At 39.4% G+C, this 21,911-nt stretch overlaps 1 protein-coding gene across 9 annotated transcripts in view; it reads left to right on the forward strand.

Moving 5' to 3' along the window:
* The first annotated feature begins 5,620 nt into the window (after nucleotides 1–5,620).
* The window catches only part of znf800b (zinc finger protein 800b), a 298,466-nt gene continuing 282,175 nt past the window's right edge, over nucleotides 5,621–21,911 (forward strand). For 2 of the 9 annotated variants that reach the window (XR_010096766.1, XM_063500389.1), the window contains exons 1-2: nucleotides 7,178–7,620; nucleotides 20,301–20,643. Coding sequence is in view for 8 of the 9 variants with exons in the window: in XM_063500389.1 (XP_063356459.1) it covers nucleotides 7,354–7,620; nucleotides 20,301–20,643 (610 nt within the window). In the remaining variant the exon portion in view is untranslated. Of the gene's footprint in view, nucleotides 5,919–6,044; nucleotides 6,123–6,200; nucleotides 6,262–6,392; nucleotides 6,410–7,177; nucleotides 7,621–16,796; nucleotides 16,909–20,300; nucleotides 20,644–21,911 lie in introns of those variants that run through there. The other 7 variants (XM_063500391.1, XM_063500394.1, XM_063500393.1 and 4 more) reach the window with 7 other exon arrangements.

Genomic DNA, 21,911 nt, shown 5'->3' on the forward strand with positions numbered 1-21,911 from the left:
TCTGAGGTCAACACAGCTTTTAGGTATTGGGATAATTCTTTTAAATTTTGCTGGGAATCTTGCTGATTTTACTTCCCAAATCTGTATCATACACTTAGCAAACATCTCTCATGATCACACCAATCTTTATCTGCTCAAGTTAGATATTTTTTTCTGCTGTTCTAAGTTGTAGTTGAGTACAGTACTGTGCAAAAGCTTCCCCTAATTTCTTTATATTTTGCATTTAAGGAGCCAGACTTTATTAAGCAAATTAACAATGTATTATGAATCTTTTAAGCATAAAAACATACCTGACTCTAACGATCAACCAGTGTTGTGTCTACACATAACAGATAATTTAGAAAAGAACCAGCTTTAAATTGTATTTTAGGGCATTATGTTACTAGCAATTTGGCATTGATAACAAAAACCCATTTTTGTTTGTTTGTTTGTCTTGTGCAGCAACAACAAGGTGATAATCAAAGAGCCATTAGGCCAAAACTTGGCATATCTCGGTGTGGTGTGCAGTCCTTACTTAAAAAATGTGAGGAAACTGTGTAGAGGATAAGTGTCCTTAGAAAACAGGAAGGAATCCAGCAAACCCCTGACAAAGGAAGTGAGAGATGCATTTGGCCCTTCAGTTACTGATGCCTCGTCAGAAATTTTCTCAGTGGAACCGTGACCAACAAGGAGCTATTCTGAAGGAAGTCAAACAAAGAAAAGGGCTGAGGTATGTCAAATTACGCAAGAAATTTTGGCTTATGGAGTAATGCATCCAAATTTAAAATCCGTGGTTCCAGTTGTCTTTAATACGTATGCAAGAAGTGAGGAGTACAACAGTGGGTGTCTACAGCCATCTTTAAAACACGATGGAGGCTCTGTCATGGTTTGGGGCTGCATTTCAGCCATTGTTGTTGGAGATCTTGCTAAAACTGATAGAATCATGAACGAAGGAAAGTACCATCAGACTTTTATCCATCGTGCAATACTATCTGGAAAGCACCTGATTGGCAACAGCTTTATTTTTCAGCATGACATGATCCTGCCAATGCAGTAAAAGCATACCTGCATAGAAAAACACAAAATAAAGCACTATCAGTCATGGGTTGGCCTCCCCGGAGCGCGTACCTCAACAGTTTTGATGCAGTGTGGGATCGTGTGAACAGAGAACATACTGAAAGGAAGCCAACATCAAAAGAGAAGCTTTGTCCTTCAAGAAGCCTCGAGAACTATTCCTGAAGACTACTTGAAGAAATTACAGGAAAGCTTTTCTAACAGTGTGTTGAAGAATAGAGATGGCTGTATGAAATGCTGACTTTTGAGTTCTTTAGAATTTTACAATCTCTGTTTTTTCTTATATACTGTATTTCTAAGTATTTTTGCACATTGCAAAAAAAAAATGAAGCTGCACATATGTCATGTTTTCTCAACAAACTATAAAGAACTGAGGGGTGGCTCAAGACTTTTGCACATTATTGTATATTGAGTCAAACAGGAATGCTGCAAACTTCATTTGGTCTTTCTCATGGTAATTTTTTTTGTTGTTGCTTTGAAAAAAAGTAAATAAAAGGAAAAAAACTGACTTGGCAGGGAGAGGTGGGAAAACTTAAATTACGCATGAAAGTGAAAGAAATCTCATAGCACTGCAATGTTATGGTCGGTTGATGTCCTGATACGTATCCCACGCATCTTAGGTTGGTCATTATCAAAGTGTCTCCACAGAAATGAGCTGCTGCATTATTTTTTTTTTTAACGCTCACCATTCTTGCCTGTCCATTCAACACATTTCCTAACATCAATCTTATTTTAAAAGGAAAGATTTAAACAAGAATCAAGAAATGAAAATAGACAAAATACAATGCACCAGGGATTAAATTGTGATAGAGCGCCATAAGGATGAAACCTGCTGTGTTAAGCCAGAATTATACATTACTGAGGCATTGGCAAGTACAGATGGCTCTCCTTCCGTCTATTCTCTCTGGACAAATCACTTCATCTAGTTAGATTTATGTGAGCATGACATCCAGTAGGCATTTATACCTGCTGCTTTCCTCAGTGCTTTCTCCATTAATGAACCAAAATGACACACGGCGAAATACATTCCCGGCAACATTGACACCTTGTGGTCAGTTAGCTCAAACACGACCCTGAATCTCATCATCAGCCACATAATAGATCAAAAGCACTCAGGCAGAAATGTGATTCAAAACAAATGATGTTAGCCTCAAAAGAAGAAACCTGCCCTCATTTAGTCTCCTTAAACTCAGATGCTACTGCTGGTATGAGCAATTACTGCACAGGTGGTCTTCTGAATTCATAATTGCAGCAGCATGTGCACGACTTGAAGGCGCGTGAGATCCTGACACTTCTTAGGAGGCAGAACGGTCACATTAGGAAAGCAATGTACGCGTCACAAAACGCTTCATTTTCATTCCTTTGCAAGAGATGAACATAAATCTGATTATGAGGAATGTTTGGAGACTATTAGCAGTTACAATATTTGCTCACATTTAATGCCCCGTTAGAGAAAAACAAAAAGATCTTACCAGTGTCATCTGTTTGTCTTGGAGTCCCTCTGGAAACGAGTCCCACCCTAATCTCACCAGTCCCTCCAAAAAAAAAAATAGGCCCACTGCTATAATTATAAACAAGCCATTTAAATTACCAACATAAACGAATTATTTGTTGTGCACAAAAAGTGTCCAAACATGTCACTAGGTGGTGTGATGAATGCAGCCTGCATGTAATTGAGAAGATAAAAGCTCTCAGCTCTATTCGACCACGGCCATGAATGCCGAGGAGTCCCCCCTCCCGCCTTTGCAAACAGCATTCTTATGATAATGGAATAATGCTGGTGCTTTAGTTAATTGTGTATAGGCGATAGTGGTGGGCACCTTTTGTTGTGGGCTCTCACGAGCTTAAAGGAAAGAGCTGGCGGGGATTATAACTCTTATGGAACTTCTTTAATTCCGCCCCCCTCTCCTTAAAACCATACTTTATTCCCACTTTGCATTCAATGTGTTGAGTGTTTTTCTTTATTTGATGTGGTCTAAGAGTTTGTCGGGTCGATTCAAGATAAGATTTCACATATGTGATGCTTATGATTTTTGCCAGTTAAATAACAGAACCCTTTATAACAGGTGTAACATATCAGTTTGTTCACAGTGCGCCCAAATCAAACTTCTACCCTGTTCAGGGTAAATTAGCACATTGACTTTGCTTGAGTGAGACACCTTTCTTAAGCATACCAATAGCAACACAACATGCTGACTCAAGTTCCAACTGTGAGGGGGTAAAGCTCCATTTTAACGGAAATCCTTGTATTTATATTTAAATGGTGCATTTCAAGGCATTTAGCTTTAGTTACCAGGAAGGCTGGTTTTACCAGATCCTGACAGACTGTAACAGCTTCAACAGCAGCTGATGGCACACTATGATAACACTGCATCACATCATACTATAAGAATGTAACTAAGATATCATAGTACGTAAGGTATAAAGAGTAGTATAAGATTTGGAAAGGCCAGAAAAAAACTTTCTATTTATTGCAAACAATCATGTTTTCTCTATAAACTGGTTAAACCTGCACTTTAAAAAGAACTCCTATTACTACCACAAAATCACCAGTTTTATTAGAATACTGCTACTAGTTAGGTAACATTTTACTCATTATTTGAGCAGCAGAGCATGACTTCCCATCTTCCACATTACTTATGTATCACATAGAGCTTTTATATTCTACATTTCTTTAGCTAAATACACTGACCTGCACTGATCATACCCTCTCTTACTTACATTACTTTTATCCACCGTCACAGTCAAATGTCTATGTTTTCTTTAGTTAGTACAGCTAGTCAACAAAACATATACATATATGCCCATTTCATCTGCACTGTAAAAATGGCTGCAATTACTACTACACAATAACTAGTTCTATTAGGCAAGGGGAACATTTTAAAATTTGCCCTTATCTAATTATTTAAGCAGCAGGTGCATAGCCCATGTTCAACATGAGTAATGCATAACATGAAGCTTGCATATGCTATAATTTTTGAGCTGAAATTAGTCACCATAGCATATATATATATATATAAATATATATATATATATATATATATATATATATATATATATATATATATATATATAAGCTAGATAGATATGTGCCACTATCAAATTCAGACATATTATGCATACAGTTATTATGTTTTAGCCAGCTGGCACCAATTAGCTTAACTACTTTACCTTTTTCTGCCCTTTTTCTATTTTAATTCGCACTTATTATTAGTGGGTGCATGAGCTTGGTAGCAAAATAGTATGTTTGTTTAATTCATTTAGATAACCTGAAGTGATAAAATGTAGTAAAAATGCTTCCTTTATGTGACATGACTCAAATGTAAGGGGGGGTTATTAGTAAGACCCCATGGCCTGCACCAACAGGTTTGTTTTCAACTGAACTTGTCTGGAAACAAGGTAGGCGTGCAGTTACAAACTTTATTTCTCTGTTTTGTAAAAAATCATTGTAGTTTAACATATATATGTGCGAACTTAAAACAAAAAAAGCTAACCTAGCTATATTACCTAAGAAGCTGTTGCTGGCCTTTTGCAGTTAAGCTAACTAGCTTAAGGATGCTAGGCGGGTTAAATTGCATTGATACCAGTGAAAATAGTCCCAGTCATGTATTTATATGCATCTGAAATATCACAAAACAGTTGGTTGTTTTCATTATTTGTTACAAACAAGTGAAGGAAGTTGTAATGAAGGAAGGACAGGTGAGGCTAAGTGCTTATTTGGCATAAGTTGGGAACGCTAGTGTTTAGCAGACTAGCTAGCCAGTGAGATGCCATTAGATATGTTTTAGTTAAAAAAATGTGATTATTCAACACCAACTATCCAAACAACTGAAAACATAAGGGATGTTATTGATGAGAAATGTATGATCACATTAGTGTTATTACTAATAAACTTGGTCAACAGCTGAAAAAGCTACTCATGCTTTTTTTTTAAAATGTAGTTTGAAGTCAGTATTTATAAACCAATGCCATTTGGAAATTTAAAAATAAAGTAGAAAACAACATGAAGTTGTAAGAAACCAATTTGTCATCTGGTATATTTAAGGAGATCAGTGAGAGTTGTCCTTGGAAACACATTTTTAAAAGGAGAACCTTATACTTGTTGTCATGTGTCACATATAACTTGTCATATAGTTACACAAAATTTTCAATTTACTTGAATTCATTTAAAGAAGAAAAATAAACTCGTCAATTTTCCCTTGGATGAAAACTTTAAGCGCACAACTGTGTTTTATGCACTTCTAAATCATATTCTGGATAAAATTGTGATTAAAAACTATAAATATTCATTTAGTATATTAAACCGTATCACCACAAATGCGAATAACTCGTTCACGTTTGTCAGTAATTTTGGTTATTTTGGTTAAATAGTTGGTATTTTATTAAATTGACGGTGTAAAATATTTTATCTGCCAATTTAACTTCTGGGTGGGTACAAACACCCTGGTGTACTTCGGAGTTTGCGTCGTGGACTCTTCTGGAGAGGTCTGTGTCCTCGAAAAGGTTGCGCGTTTTGGGGGATAAATCAACGCTATAACCGAGACACTGGATAAAAAGCGGGTCAATTTGTCAACTTTTTGCAATTAAAAAAGACCAAATGATCTCCCTTTTCCGTAGTGTCCCTCTAAAGTGCCGATATTTTTAGCTGAAATTGGACGTAGAGGGTGCACCTTTGCGCAGAGACTGGTTTAACGCTGAGAGGCTCCTCTGGGTGCACAAAGACAGCGGCTCGCAGAGGAACTTGTTCAGAGTGAACCAGGGACGCTGGGAGGCGAAATAAACAATCTCCGGACTCGAAGTAGCAACGGTCGAGCAGTTTTATCTCTCGAAACACGCTATTCCGCCACCCATCCGAGAAAAACAAGGTAAGGACTTGGTTTAAATACGTTTCAGCGGGACTTGAGGGCTACGGAGCGGGTTAAACCTCCTTCGCTTTGGCTTCCCGAGCATGGTTGTTTTTGCAGAAAATGGCGTCATCGCCCTCTTGTTTCTGCCTGGCCGCGGCGGGGAGAGGAATAGTTTCAGAGACTTGTAGCAGCCTTTTACACGCAGCGTTTACTTCCTCAATGGTAAAATCCCCTACCGCGATGTGTTTTATTCAACAGAGACCGGTCAAAATACGGGGTTGTTCACCAATTCGCTCGGTAGAAGGACGCGCAAAGATGGAAGGGTCACCGGTCCTGTGCGCCAAGCTGCTTCTTGGAAAAGGTGCCACGGAGCCGCAAAACGCAGCGTTTCACATTCGCCGTGATATCACCCCCGGCCACTCCAGGATAATCCAAATGATCGGGGACGTTTTAGTGTTGCGGTCACGGTGGCGATGGACGGATTCGTGCGAGAGCTGCACCTTGTCTTTGTGTGTATTTTATTCGGGTTAGCTCGTTTTTACGCCGCACTCCCCTGCCATGCTGCAATAGTTACGAGGGGCCTCTCTTTAACGGCGTGAAAGGTGCATTTTATACTTGGCCTTTTCTTTGATCACGTTAAGCTGCTCCTTTGTTGCTCAAAATAGTGGCGTTTTTTAGGCTGACAATATAACCGTGTAAAAGGAGATTTTCGGGGATAATGGGGGGCGATGCAAATCGTGCCATGAGAACGACGACTGCTCTGCGCTCTGGTTCGCGGTTTGCCAGACGAAGATAGCCTGAATGAGGTAAAAAAATAAAAGTCTTTTGAGCGAATCGCACAGTTTGCACAAAACTGGGGAAGTCCGGCGCTGCGCAATGATTGTGCTGTTGCTTTGCGCAGAGAACGGTGGCAGCTGCTGTAACCGCCGCCACCTTTTCGCCGCGATATTTTTTGTGTGTGTTGGCCAACCTTTTGTAAATAGTTGGACTCTTGGATAAAAGAGCACAATAGCATTCACGCGGGCCCTTTATGGCCTGTGAATGTGGTCCTAAGTCACACTCCGGCTGTCCTGTCTTTCGCCGTCAGCTACGTGCATGCGTCCTAGCTCTGGCCACCACACATCCACCATAGCGAGGCCACTGGGTTCCCTGTGTATACGCTCTGCTTGGTTCCTCCTGTGGCCAAAAGTCGATGACGGATCGTGTGGTGAGTGCTAGCACAGGCCACTGGGATTAAATCGAAACAACCACAAAAAATCAGCCACGGAGACTGCACATCATTCGCTCCGTGCACATTTTTATTAAGTTTCCTGAGTTATGCAATCGCATCCCCGTAGAGCGAACTGCTCATCCGCCTTTATTTACTCGTCCCCCGCCGTCGGATGGATATTTCTGTGGTAATATCTGGTGAATTGGACCAGTCCCTGTGGCGACGACACCGAATTAGGAAGATATGTCATTTGCAAATCACCCAGTGCCATTTGCGTCACAGCCCGCGGCCTCGCACGCCCATGGGGGGCGATGGAGTTGCAAATGGAGACTGTGTGTGTGTGCTGACGCTGCCCCAGCTGAACGAGAACCAATAGACACGGACTCGGGCGGCAACAATCGCCGTGCGCTTTCACTCTCCAGTAGTGCACCGACTTGGATTTCGTATAAACACGGAAGATCGCGCCGTTTATTCGAGATGGTTATGTTTCCATCGCTCTCCCTGGGATGCGTAAGTGGATGCGTACACACACTGGTTAAACCTGCTACAGGGCTCGACAGGCCAGCCGGAGAGGAGTATATCCGTCCGGTCCTTTCCTCATGGTGCTCGGTGCATGTGGCTATTGTGAACTCGCTCATGTGGATACACGTCTTTTCCATTGGATCGCGATGATATGGCCGTGAAGCATTTATGAACAGCGCAGAGAATGGGGTTGGATTATGATTCGGACACTGGATAAGCACTCGCTCGTTTTTTAGTAACATCCACGGCGCGCCACGCGTTTCTGGTTTGGAGATGAGCATGGCGTTTTTACCCAGGAACGTTTTATTTGTTGCCGTTGCGCTTTGGGGCACTGCGCATGGTTTGATCGGCCAGACCGAACTAGAGAACTAAGGCATAAAGTCGTGAAATGGTGATAATGTCAGCTACAGAATCCTTTATAAGATACTGTTGTGCAGTAAAGTCGGTTAAATCACTCTTTTCTAAGAAGTTTTTGGATTAAAGGAATGTAACGGAAATGCGTGAGCTTTACACGAATTTTGCAGCGATGTCAACATACAGGATTTTGATTCGTGAAATTAATTAATAATATTATCTCATATTACCTGAATTTTTTACCTGACTAACCCCCACCTATGTGTTTACATTGAGTTTTTTTTACATAGTTTTTTTACTGTGCAGTTTCCACTTCCTGTACTTTTATTTTAAAAAAACAAAAGGTTACAGATCAGTAGAGATTGCTCCCTGTGCTGTGAAACATGTTCCCTAAAGCACAGATGCCACCCTGAGGTAATGGAGTGATATAGGAATCTTTTCTTCTTTGACAGTTTAAAGCTCCCAACTTTGAACTTGCAGGTGGCTGTTATTTCAGTATTTGATTAACTGAAAACTTATTTTGCACTGCATGCTGTCAGAACCTGGCTGCACTGCCCCCTATTGCCTCTGTTTTCTCTATTGCCCTCTGTTCAAGCTGTGACACAGTGCATGAGTAACTTTGACAGTATAGAGATGGTCAGTCTAACCTTCGGGAGTGACATGAATGGGTAACAAGGCCATGAGTTTAGATAACAAAGTGAGTGACAGAGGACTAAAATAAAAAGGAGGGCTAGTCTGAAGTTGACAGAATTGTTCTTCATGAGCAACTACTATATATTTGTTATTCCCTGTATTATATATTGTTTCATATTACTTTTATATTTGCCATTTTTTTTGCAAATCTTTTAACTACCTCAGCTGGGCCTCTATTCATTTTATTCTAGGCGTTTATTTATTTATTTTTAGCAGCTTGAGATAAGAACAGCAGCCAAGACTGCCTGGCTTTCTTCCTTGCTGAGGCACCACAGGTATCTTGGTTTTCACCAGGGTGGATGCTGACTGCAACAGTTAAATGACGTCGCTGTATGATTCAGTCAGGTTAATGATGTAGTGTTGTGTTCAGTCTCTGAGTCAGCTTGTCAAACCAGTGTGCAAGTTCAGTCAGTCAACAAGCCTTTTTACCTGCCAGTCACACACCACAGTAGAAACACAGCAAAATATCCATTCAGCCAGGAAACAAGATAATCAATTTCAGCAAAACAGCCAGCAAGCTAGGTAGTAAGTCAACTAGTGAGCCAGGAAACTGTGGTGGAGTATTTCGAGTCTACAAACCAATTAAATACACTAGGGAAACGTATTTTGCAGTGTCCGTGGTAAAGGCAAGCACAGTTTTCAGTAGATATCAATCTGTCAACAACAAAAAAAGACTTTTTACCTATTGTGATAGAAATATCTGACTTTTTAGAACAGTTGTTCAAGGCTGTTGTCACAACAGTGTTGCCTCATTACAGAGTAGGGTGGGATCTCAGGTGATCTGTGTGTGTTTTGGATTTCATAGATTGTTGCTTTCTTTCTTTGCCATTCATTGTTGACATCACCCTCTTTGGGGCTTGTACTTAATTATACATTTATGTGTGATTTTTAAAGCCTCGATATGAAGTAGACTGTGCACTGTGCATCCACACCTGGCCTGAAAATGCCCATTATGCATCTCTTGTGGTTTTATTTATTTAAATCTGTGTCTGTGCTCCCTTTCCATGCTTTGCTGCTGCTGCATCTCTTTATGTTGCTCTAATGTGCTGTGTGCTTGCTTTGAATTAAGGCTACACGGTGTCCTGTGGAGAATTCGTTTCATATCTGGTTTGGTCTAATTCAGCTGTTGTGTGTACTGCCACTGAGTGTGCCTTTAAAGGGTGTTCTGGCTCAATTGGGTTGATGAAAATGATGACATGAAAGCAAGTCAAGATATTAAGTTTCAGTAAACTTTGCTGTGCAATGAATTCTGGGCGGGAATGAAGTTGCTGCTGGGGAGAATGAGTCTGTGTAATAACTCAGCTGGTGTGGTTGTGGTGGTACCGCTCAGGTATTTTCCCATTTGCAACCAAAACGTTGTAGAGAATGATTTCTTTCCACAGTGATTAATGTTTGTGAGTTTCAGTATAATATCTCAAGACCAACTGGTGTGTGCATGTATATGAGATCCCATATGTTCCTGGGCAGCAACCTGTTAATGCTATCACACAGGATGTTACTGTAACACACAGTGAGATCAGTTAATCATATTTGAATGTGAATGTTTATTTTCTGTCACCAGTACCTTTCTTGAAGTGAGAAACACCACCGAATTTATCTAAGCTTGTTTTAGTGTTACAGTTAGAGGGACTATTTTGCAGTTGTACAGATATGTCTCCAAAAATGTTGGGACACTGTGTAAAATGTCAATATACACAGATGCCTCAATCTTAAATGCTTGTCCACCACAGGGCCATGGAGGCGATATAGAGGGTGAGACACAAACTGGACAGCTTTCAAGTCTTTTGCAGTCATAACAAATATTTCTTTTGACATGGTAGAAACTCCAATCAGGCACAGGCAGAACATACAAGCTTCACATAGAAAGGCCACATCTAGCCATCCAGTTTGAACAGGATGGCTAGATGTGGTGTCATGCAAAATGTTAAGTAACAGGACAGGGGGATAAAACTTGGAAAAGTTGTGGAGGTTGAACAGATTAGTTTTTGAGCAGTTTCAGAGTAAGACGTCTCAATCTAAGATACTTTGGGATTTCCATCATCTGTTGTACATGTTATCGTTAATTAATTCAAACAGTTTGGAGAAATCAGTGTATGCAAGGGACAAATAAAAAACATTAATACAATTTGGTTGCTCCGGCAGCAGTGCATTAAAAGCAGATACGATTCAGTAGTGAAACTCACTGTGTGGGCTCAGGAACGCTTCCAGTAACCGTTCTCAGTGAACACAGTATGTTGCTGTATCCACAGTTGCAAGTTGAAACTGTCATGTATAAAAACAAAACAAAAAATTTCTCACAAAACATTACATTTCTAGTAGGCTAATTTTAGCTTATGTTAAGAGTTATTAGACAACTGCAACCTGCCGTTTTATTTTTATTATTATTATTATTATTTTTGCATTGCGTTAGTTTCTCTTCACCTTCCTCTCACACATTGTGTGTGTGTGTGTGTGTGTAGCTGACAGGAGACAGCTGAAGTGCAATAATATGAATCGAGTTAATGAGGACACCTTATGTTACTCAAGTCCAGTAAAAGCTTTCCAGCAAGAGTTACACCAAACCAACGTCCTTCCAGCTTCTACCCTGTGTAACGTCTCTGACTGAGACGGAGAGTTTTGAGCTTTTCAGTCATGCCAACTTATTTGAGGAGAGTTTGTGATAAAATGTAAAACTTCTGGAAATATTCAAGAAAAGCTGCTGGTGTAGTAGGTGTGAAACACCTCCGAACTATTCTTTTTTTTGCTCTTAACATCTTCTGTGGTACATTAGCTCCCACTCTGGTTGATTGTGTGGTGAAGTGAACACAGAAAATCAGAGAACTGAATTGAACAGATAGGTAGGTAGGTTGATAGATAGATATCAGTGACAACATGGGACCTATGAAAAAGATCAATACAAAAGATCCAAATACTGGATTGCCGTATTCTTGATCAACATCCTGCTTTTTCTGGGGCCCAGCTCACCTTGAAACCTGTTAGTAGCGCACATTTCAAAAGCCAGCATCCTGGGAACATTGGTGCATGTGACATGCTTAACTTGCACCTGTGCAAAGGTACTGGTAGTTAAACCAATTGGTTTCACTACTCCCTGTCCTTCAGTCAGACTTTCAAAGTATGGATGTGGAGAAAAATTTGGAGATTTTGGATAGTGATACTTTTGGGAAACATGAGGCGGCCAAGTGGACCTCCTCCAAGTGGACGTCCTCTTCCTATATACATATTGCACATTTTTGAGAATACAAGCAATAAAGGGAAAGGGTCACCACCACCGTATATAAACTGTCCATTCTGTGATTCACCGTGTGGAAAGTGTTTACATTCAAGCAGCGCGCAATATCACTGCCTCCATACTGTGCTGTAGTCAGTATTGGTATACCTGCCAGCAGCTAGCATCATGTCAGTGTATAGAGTTCGTCCATTAGGAGGAAGTCTTCTCCAGCGGCCACAGGAAATGACTAGTAGATCATGATTGCTGCCATCTATCTAATGGCTGTGGCGCTACATAAGCAGTACATCTTATAATAATGCACACTTAGATGTTTAAATATTATGTAGGCTAATATTTCTTTATTTGCTATACCATAAAAAGCTGAGGTTTCACTGCAGCATAGAAAAAGTTATTTTCTTCTGTTGTGAATTTACCTTATCTATTTTCTCTGAAAAGGAAAATTACGATTTTTCTCCTAAAATAAGAGATGTTCCCAGATGGGAAACTCAGTTTACAAATTGGATTCATCATAGTATTAACAGAATTCACTATGGATTACCACCAGGGCTGAAACTCACACTCAGGTGTAATTTGTGAACTACTGAGCAATGGATGCCAGCTTGTTTTGCTGGGAATGGGTATACTGGAGTATTTGAATTGAAATTTTACAGCTGGAAATGGTAATGGTACTCAGGCAGTGAGTCATACTAGCCAGGTAGTGGGTGATTTGTTCAGAGTTATATTAGTATATAGGAGAGGAGAAGAGTTGAGCACTTATTTTTAGAATATAAGAAACATGTGATTAATTCTTAAGATTGTCAGCTTTGAGACTGTATTTCCAAGTGCCTCAGGCAATTTAGTCCCAGCTCAGCCTTTCATTGCAAACACAAGCTCATATCAGTCATCTTTTTCTGCATTATCAGCTGTTGTTCAGCAGTTGTTTATCAAGTATTGTTCTGAGGAGGATGGAAGGAAATGCCTTTTTCAAACCTGTTTCTTCTTTATTGATCTTTTGAAATTGGTCTTACAGCATTTGTGGAGCATCGTTTTCTTTCTGAGAGACAATTTCACAGAGCATCACTGTACTAGATGTACAATGCATAGTTTTCTCAACAGATAATGTTTTTTTTAAACATGAAAGGTGAGGATAACAATAATCACTGCTGCCAATATATTTAAAAGGTAAACATTAGTATACATTAGAATGGAGTGAAAGATGATTGATGGCCCCAAAAGTAGAATTGTAGAACTACTTGAAATATCTGACATTTTGATAAATGTGAGGAAAATAACGTGATTTTAGGCCAATGTGCTAACCATGCTAATATCCCCATTTCCAGTCTGAGACACATCGGTGTCATTACCAGAGTCATAACACATATCAGTCCTTCATAACCACCTCTGTCTGTTGCCATACAAATCCGAGTCCCCTGTGTGTTGTTGACATGTGTGTTGTTAAAGGTGTTTGTTTTCAGCCTTTGCAGTACATGATGCCTCTTTAAGGTATCAGTCACACAGGCCTAGAAGACTGGTCAGTGAGTAACTGACATCCAGCAGGTCACCAACTGGTCTCTAGGACTCTATGACTGGAGCCTAAGGCAGTGTCCACACTGGGGTTTTTAAGGTAGGGTCAGCTCCAGCAGACTGGGAAGAATGGCATTATTAGCTGGAGTTATCAGTTATTAGCTGCTGCTAGTCTTGGGTCGAGATGTGTGTCTGTTTTGATACTATGGTATATTCAAACATGTAGATAAACTTATGTTTATAAGTTTGCTGTATAGTACTTGTCTTGTAGATGTGATTGGAAAATGGTAGCAAACATTTCTGATAGTTCTAGATTTAGTATGAAACTTAGATAATTTCAAATGTACGTTTTCATGCATAGTTCTTTGTGGTCAGAGTGACAGAAACTTGTAATCTGTGTTTGTTTTCTGTAATAATATATTCGTATTTAGGATAGTAGAGTGCTTGAATGCATCCCAGCATGCATTAAGTGAAACACTGAGAAACACCTTAAGCAGGTCATCAGGGGCCACTGAGCTAATGGATTAGCACATAATAGATAGCCAGTTTTTCTTGAATGCATACTAAGACCAATGTAGGGTTCTTCACCGGTATTAGATGTTTTTAGACTTTTAACAAACATGGTGTACAAATTACACTCAGGAAGACCAAGGATCTTTTTTTGTTGAGCGGTGAAGGGTAGGAGTAAGGATACTTCCACAGTGGCTTCAAATTTAGCACTGCCTTTATATGTTGTATTAACTAAGGTTAACTTTAATATTTTTTTAAAAAAAGAAACAGAAATTTTAAATGAGCTTGTTTCCTTACTCACCAGTAGTCGGGAGGGTAGACAGACTTTCCGGTCAAAGTCCTCATTTCCCATTATAGTTAATGGCTGGTGTTAATCTCCCTCATGATAAAAATAGAGCTTAACTGGGTAGGTGCATGATGTATTAATATACCTGCTCTTAATTTTAGTCGAAAATACATAAATTTAATTGAATAGTTCTGTTAGAAATTCTGACTTTGTTACAGTTGAATCTTAAAAAAGAAAATTGTGTTCAGCAAAGGTTTAGGAGCACTGTTGACCTGTTGCAGCCATGCTGTCTTCACCTTTTTGAGGTTTTTAGATAGACAAGATAAAAACAAATGCATTCCCACAGACTGACATTTTCTACGTCTCCAGCCATGGCTCCACTCTAGTTGAGCTCATCTGTTAAGTAGCTGCTCCATTATTGCAAGTATCCTCTGCTGTGGCATTATTGCATAGTGCTTGACTGGTTCATCATTAGTGCTAAAAGTCGGGATCCAGAGATGAAAAGGCGTGCTGTGGTTCTTAACGATGCCTGGCACACTAGAAATGTAAATTCAGGAACAATCTATATATAAAATCTCTCTCTCTCTCTCCCTATATATATATATATACTATGACTTATTTAACAGAGTTGCATTGATGGTTAAGAACAGCATCTCACCTGCTGTTCTTAACCATCAGGCCAGGCATAATTTCTGCCCCCACTTGAGGTATACTAAACATCTTTTGCATTAAGAGGAGTGTTGCATTGTGACATCCTGTGTCCCACACTGTCTGTATATCAGCTGTCTTCAAGCCCTTGGTCTTGTAGAAAACACTATAAAACTTTTCAACTAAAAAAACCCATTTCCATTACATGCTTTGTCTCCCTCTGCTGGAGTTTCAGTAGCAGTAAAAGTGTTTCTGAGTGGGAGACATGCCTGTACATGGGACAGCGTGCTCTGACATTGGCTTTGTCTTGAAGCATTCGGGGCCCCCGCTGCATCTACTGACACAACTGTCGCTGTTTGCCTAATGTCCCTTTCCCTGTAGTTGAAAGTCATAGTGATTAATTTCAGAATATTAGTTTCAATACTTAATAAGCTTAGTATAAAGTCTCAAAATCTTCGCTACTACATGTTTGCTTCAGGCATAGAGTCGATGTGATCTAATTTCAGTTGGTGATCTGTGCTTTCCCTTCTTGATATTCATCTAATTTGTTTTGTGCTTTCTTGCTGTCTCCTAAATCCAAATTACCACAAATTTGGGATGCTCATAGTATGTCATAGCCAAACTGCTTCAAGCCACTGTCACTTGCAGCAACTTATTAGTTCAACGTTGGACTCTTCATACATTTAAAACAACAAAAGTCACTCTGCAGATTGCAGTGACAGCTAACGTAGGCTTCTTGTTGATAGATCTTATGGCGAAAGATGGCAAATTTTGGAAAAGTGAGGTTGTTCAGCATATGCCTCTGAAGCTGGATGATCTTATGTTAAAAAAATACATCCAGTAATATGGTGTCTAAATGACCACTAGAGGGCAGCAACTCATACTGTTTCACACCTAAATCTGTAATACAAACCTATGGTAGATTTGGTATGATACAGAGCAACCAATGAAAAGCATCTTTACAGCATCCACAACAATTTGGCACTGCAGTTCTTAGTCTGACTCATAAAGGACTCAAGTGGGTAACTCATTCAAAACCACTGGCTCCGCACTTCCACCAATACTGTTCCTGTATCAAAAGGAAACTTGTAACAAAAGAAAGCCCACTTAAAAGCAGTTTCAGATTCCACACACCCAGTATCTATATTAGACCTTGTTATGGGTGTGTTTTCTACATGTTATATTGTAACTTATGTGGCTGTGTTTAAGAAGTGAAACTTTTTTTTCTACCAGTTTTCTTACAGATTCTTGATTTGGACACCACAGTGTTGCAAAAATGGGTAAAAAAAAAAAGTATTTTATGCACATTTTCTCTCTCTCTGTGGGTTTGCTGATTGCACCAATTCTTACTTCAGTAGAATTACCTGTGACAACTTATTTTAATGCAGATTGAATCAATCTTTACACTGCTGCAGAATGGTTGCAACTATATAGTGTTTTCTTAGAAGAAATATATGCTGCATATCAATTAGGACAAGCAATGTTCATGAGCCAGAGTACTCCGTTACAAATGCACACATAGAGATGGTGCAAATCATGTAGTGTATTGGTTCATGGTAACATGGCAGACTGTTCTCATCAACTTTCTGTAAAACTCCCACATTTTCTGAAGGCTAACGCATGTGGAAGATGATATTAAATGGTTAACATTGGTAGCATTTTATTTAAAGTTTAGATTGTGTGACTTACAATTCTTTCACTAGTCTGCTCCACTGATGTTGATAATGTATCATGGTAAAGCTTTGTGTAATCTGCACACAAACAAACCTTTACAAATGTATTGGAAGTGTACATGTGTAAACAAGAAAACAATGCACAGTTAAGATATAAGGAACTATAATTTGTTTAATTCTTTAGACAGCTTTTCATGCTTTAGTGGCTCTTCCAGCAGAAGGTAATTCTTTCAGTCCAGTTCTTGGCTCATGTGGAGTGTTGTTGCAGGTTACAGGTGTATGCTGGTAGTGAACGTGTGGGGCAGCAGGCCAGTCTTGGCAGCATGGTGAAGGCCCAGAAGTCAGCTGGGAGGAAGAGCTCTAACTGTCCCCGCAGACAGGTACTGGACAAAAGAAAATCTAACAATGCCTGTCTGATTGTAAAGTCACACTTCATTTATGTTAGATGCAAATGAAACCTAACCTGTTATTGAAATAACTCCTGCCACATGTTACAAATTTCACTGGATGTGAGCTAGGGAAAACTTGAATTCTGTCCTTATATATTTCCCTTTAAGTACCCTCTTTTATTTGTCCTAGCCCCTGTCTTGTTTGTATTTTTTGTAGCATGTGTATTGTGCCTGCAGTCATTACAGTGTGCACTCCCTATACCACAGCCTTTGCATATGGGAAATAGGGATTGTACAGATACACCAGGTAATACAATCAGTATTTTTATTGTGAAAAAGAGAAAATACGTCAGTGATTGTGTTACAATAGAAGCTTATTTACAGTCTAGACAAGGATATTTAGACAGCTGGGCAATTTGGAGAAAAAAAACAGTCAATACGACAAAGTGCAGAGTCTTAGCTTTAATTTGAGTTGTTTTTCATCACTGGGGAGGATAGTTTAGGAGCTGTAGCCCTTTACACATAATGCCAACATTTAGGGGTTTAAAAATAAATCAGACATAAACTAAATCATGTTATATGTTCTAGCCTCGCGGTCAATCTCAACACTCTTTGTATCTACACCAGTGAATCAAGTAGGTCTGCCCTTTCAGCAAGTGAAATGCAGCTCAGTTAGGCTGAGATTATGTAACAACGATTCCACGCAAGGACTTTCTTCACCCTGAAAAGCTTTTTGGGTGCTCTGGCCACATGTTAAGGATCATTGTCCCGCTGAACGATGATAGGTTGTCTGTTGTGTTTCAGCGTGTTTGCCTGAATATGTTTAGCAGTGTTTATCCTTTTTCATCTGTCAGCCGTTTAATTATCAATAAATTTTTGTGTACCAGCTCTACTGACAGCAATGCATGACATCACCATGTTTGACAAATGAGGTGCTATACTGAGGGTCATAAGCTGTTCCTTTTGTCTTATTTCTGCATGTTTGTTTTTTCATAATTTTGATATAGATGCATTGTTGTAGAGGTCTGTTCCAAGAATTCTTGCCAAAATTTTGTGTCTTCTGGCAAACTGACACTTTATCTTTGTGAGGATTCTGTGTATTTTGCAAGTTTTTTGAAGCTCCACTAACATCTTTACTTTTTCACTCTTCACGTGTTCATTTTCTTAATAACAAGAAGCCTCACTGCAAAGCGGGACACAAAATCTTTAGTAGTGTTTTTGAAATTTTGCAATTTGATCACCTTATTAAAGGGGCTATATCTCGAACAATTCTTTTAGTACCACTGTAAACCCTATTAATCTGTAGTTTTCATTATTCTGTTTTGATTCGGTTTGCTGATGCGCAGAGCCCAAGCAGTAACCAAAAACTGTAAATCCCCATATACAAATGCAAATCTACAAATCTTCATTAGAGCCCTGCATCTTTTTTTTGTTGAAGTTATAGACCTCATGATTAAATACCATTCATCGTGTGATTAATGGCATATTGCTGTCAATATCCATATGAAAATCAGTCTTGTTAAATAATTATCAGACTGATTTATCTGTGATTTTTTTGATACCACTTTCACCTGTTCGTTTTATTCTTTATTCCACATGACATTTTTTTAAGGAGTGGAATTTCATAGCCCGCGCACCTACTCTAATCAGTCTTCTTTCTTGTGCTTTGTGCTCACCACTTTCCATTGAAAATGAATCATGAATAGTTGACTGATTGACTGGCAGATGAATTGAAATTCTAAGTGAATGGTGGCACTCCCTGATGTTTTTTTTTTTTCAGCTCATGATGGTGATTTTTTCCCTCTTTTTCTTAAAGTAAAAACTTACTGTGTTTCTTTCTTTCCCTTCATCTTTGCACTTGAACCATTGGTTGAAATATATCTGTTTGGGTTCATTAGGTTATGTGTGTATTGCACAAATGTGATATTTTTTGGCTATTTTGCAGCTATTTGTTTATGCCATGATATGGCAATGTGTCTGTTTGTATGTCTTTGTGCGTTAGTGTCCAACTGGCCCACTTGTCCTGTGGTGATGTGCTGTAATGTACTTAATGTGGAGTCATTTATCCCTCTTCAAGGACAGTGGGGACACGAGGAGTTAGCGAGGCAGACACAGACAGAGAGAGAATGAGGATAAATTGGTGGGTGGCAGAGGAGCTAAGATTGGGGACTTGGATAGAAAGGAGGTCTGGTTAAGAGACATAAATACACACGCAGACAAACATGCTGTGTGTGCACACATTGAGGAGTTGATGGGGAGTCACTTACCTGCTGGGGGGTAGCTGTGTGTGACAAGGTTAATGTTCCTCTACAAAATTTCTGGATGCTCAGGAGACTTGTGCACAGAGACGTATACACGGCCAGCTGTTGTGGTCCTTCATTCTGCCCAACAATTGGCATTAATTCAGGACAAAGACAGCTACAAATTGTATTTGTAAGGGGCTCTCTTCTAATTTACTTGTCTATGAATAAGTTTCAAATTTTGTGTGCATGTGTTTTATGCATGAATTTTCTGTCTTCATTAGGTAACATTTATAATTTCAAACTATTTTTTTAAATTCTTGCCCATATGGAAAAGAAATAGAAAAAACTTATAAAAGACTTGCATAAGATGTGCCCTACTTCAAATAGTGAATCATATAAGGCTTATATGATTTACTCATGAAAGTGGCCACTTTCTCATTACTTTCATATATTGTTTTAGGAAGTATCCAAAACATACAAGTTTCATTTATATAATTTTTCAAGGGATCTTATATCTGTTTTCACTCTTATGTGCTTTTCACACAAGTTTCACACAAGACAGATACAAACTTTATAAGATTTATATATATCTTTTCCATATGGGTGGACTCTGTTAGAGTAGTTTTGTAGGATACACTGTTTAAAATAATCTTTATTTACTATGTACTAGACCTTGGTGCAGCTCTTTATATTCATCCACTGTCTAAAACAAGCCATTTTATCTCTTTTCCCTTTAAGGTCATTCTGTCTTTTAGCCAACTTTCTTCTAATTGGCTTCCCTTTGCAAACAGAACCTTTTACCAGGGGTGCGTTCCTGAGATGAACCTATTAAGTATAAAGAAGTTATTTAAAGCTTTTGTTTCATAAGCAGTCCCACATATGCTAGTATCCACCACTGCAGTGGCTTGCCCTTTTACCTACAGTGTAAGTCACTTTCCCTTTGACAGCTACTATCTAAAGCAGTTAAAGATTTTTTGGATTTGTCTCCCTCCAGTGGTTGTATATATCACAGTGGCAGGCAGCAATTCTTGCTGCTATCCACAGTACCCACAGGAGCATGGAGATTACAGTGGCTTTAATTATAAATGCAGTCAATTTTATGTGTGTGTCTTATGTTGTTATGTCTGGCTTTCTTCTCAGACTGGTGTTCAGCCAGAGATGGAGGGAGGCCAACTCCATTCGGACACCCAACATGAACAGGTGCAACCCCGACGTGAAGATCAGTGCTCTGATCAACTCCATCTTCAGACCTCTGCTTCAACTGAGGCGCTGCCGGTGAAATGGGACCAGAAGGAAACTCCAGTGGATGTTCAGGAAAAGGGCAACTCTGCTGGACAGCACCAGGGTAAGCCTCTGTGGAAGCCCATTCCTCCTCTACTGCCTGAGCCTCATAGGAACACTACCACTGAGACCAGGGACCAGAGCTGCCAGACTGAGGAGCAGCTTCTGCAGACCAGTGCCTGCAAACATGGTCAGAACACAGGTGGGTATGACTGTTGTGTGCAGACTCAAGCTGTTGCGCTTAAGGTTTTGAGTCGTCCATTTATCCCATTCTCATGAGCTCATTGTTTGAGGAAAGGGTATGGGAAAATGTAGCACAACCGTTTGCTTGGTCTCATGGATGAATTGATAGATGTTGCTGGTCAGAGCTACATAATTCAAGAATAAGACAAATGTTTAAAAGGACAAAATTCAAAGGGTTGAAGGTCAGCTAAATCAACATCAGTATGTTTTACAAAACCACTTTTCAGGGCAGTGTTTATCACTATAAAAGAAGAACAGACGAGACTATTGTTACCACATTTGTCATTTGGTCTGTTGCATTAGTCTTTTTGCTTTCCTTCAAGTTCTTCACCAAGTATATTAGTAGTCTGGACAGACATGGCTGTAAGCTGCAGCATGGCTGGCTGGCATACAACCTCATGGTGGGAATTTTAGTCTTCACTCTGCACTACTCGCTGCTTTGATTCATCCACCTACAGGCTAAAACTGTCTGTCAGCCTCCTGTCAGGGCGCTAGAGTAAGGCTGGACTCCAAAGTCAAAGTGAATGGTTTGTTTATACACAGAAAATGGGAACTGCCTTTGGCTTTGAGCACCACTGTGGGCACCACTGGTTAGCTGGAGCTGTCAGACGTTTATGAAAGTTTTATTTGGGAACTGATTTATTACACTAGTTGTTTTTTTTTTTGCATTACTCCTCCATTTGTAATGGAACTTGGAAGGCATTCTGCTGGTGAGAATGGGATTAAATCAAATAGAAATGTGTAGAGAAATGAACACAGTCCTAGTTTAAGAATAAGATGTAACCCTTTATTGATTAACTTGGAAAAAATAGTCCTAATTCTCCACTTAGGATGAGAACTTGGAAAGATTTTCATGGCCAGATTGTGCAGTTGTCACATCTGTCCTGCTTATGTGGTGTGATTACTTTTAGCTAATGTGTTTCATGACCCCAAAACCAAGCTAAGCTTTTGGCTAGAGTTGTAATTTGTACTACAAGGCTATGAAATCTACTTTTTATAGTGACAGATGTTCTGTCTGAATTCTGAAATATTTGCTTTATTCTATTCTTTTGGTTTGTTAGATGAACCTTCTCTGCCTTTCATTCACAATAGCATTCCTTCTTGTCTCATGTTTTCGGAATAGAAGAGGTGTATTTATGCATCTCACATATGTGTACACTGATACTGTGTTAATGTCATATAGTTCTGGTAGCAATAAAGAAACACTGCACAGAGAAGCTCTGGTTG

The sequence above is a fragment of the Pelmatolapia mariae genome, linkage group LG17 (genome assembly GCF_036321145.2).
Source record: "Pelmatolapia mariae isolate MD_Pm_ZW linkage group LG17, Pm_UMD_F_2, whole genome shotgun sequence".
NCBI classification, from domain to species: Eukaryota; Metazoa; Chordata; class Actinopteri; order Cichliformes; family Cichlidae; genus Pelmatolapia; species Pelmatolapia mariae.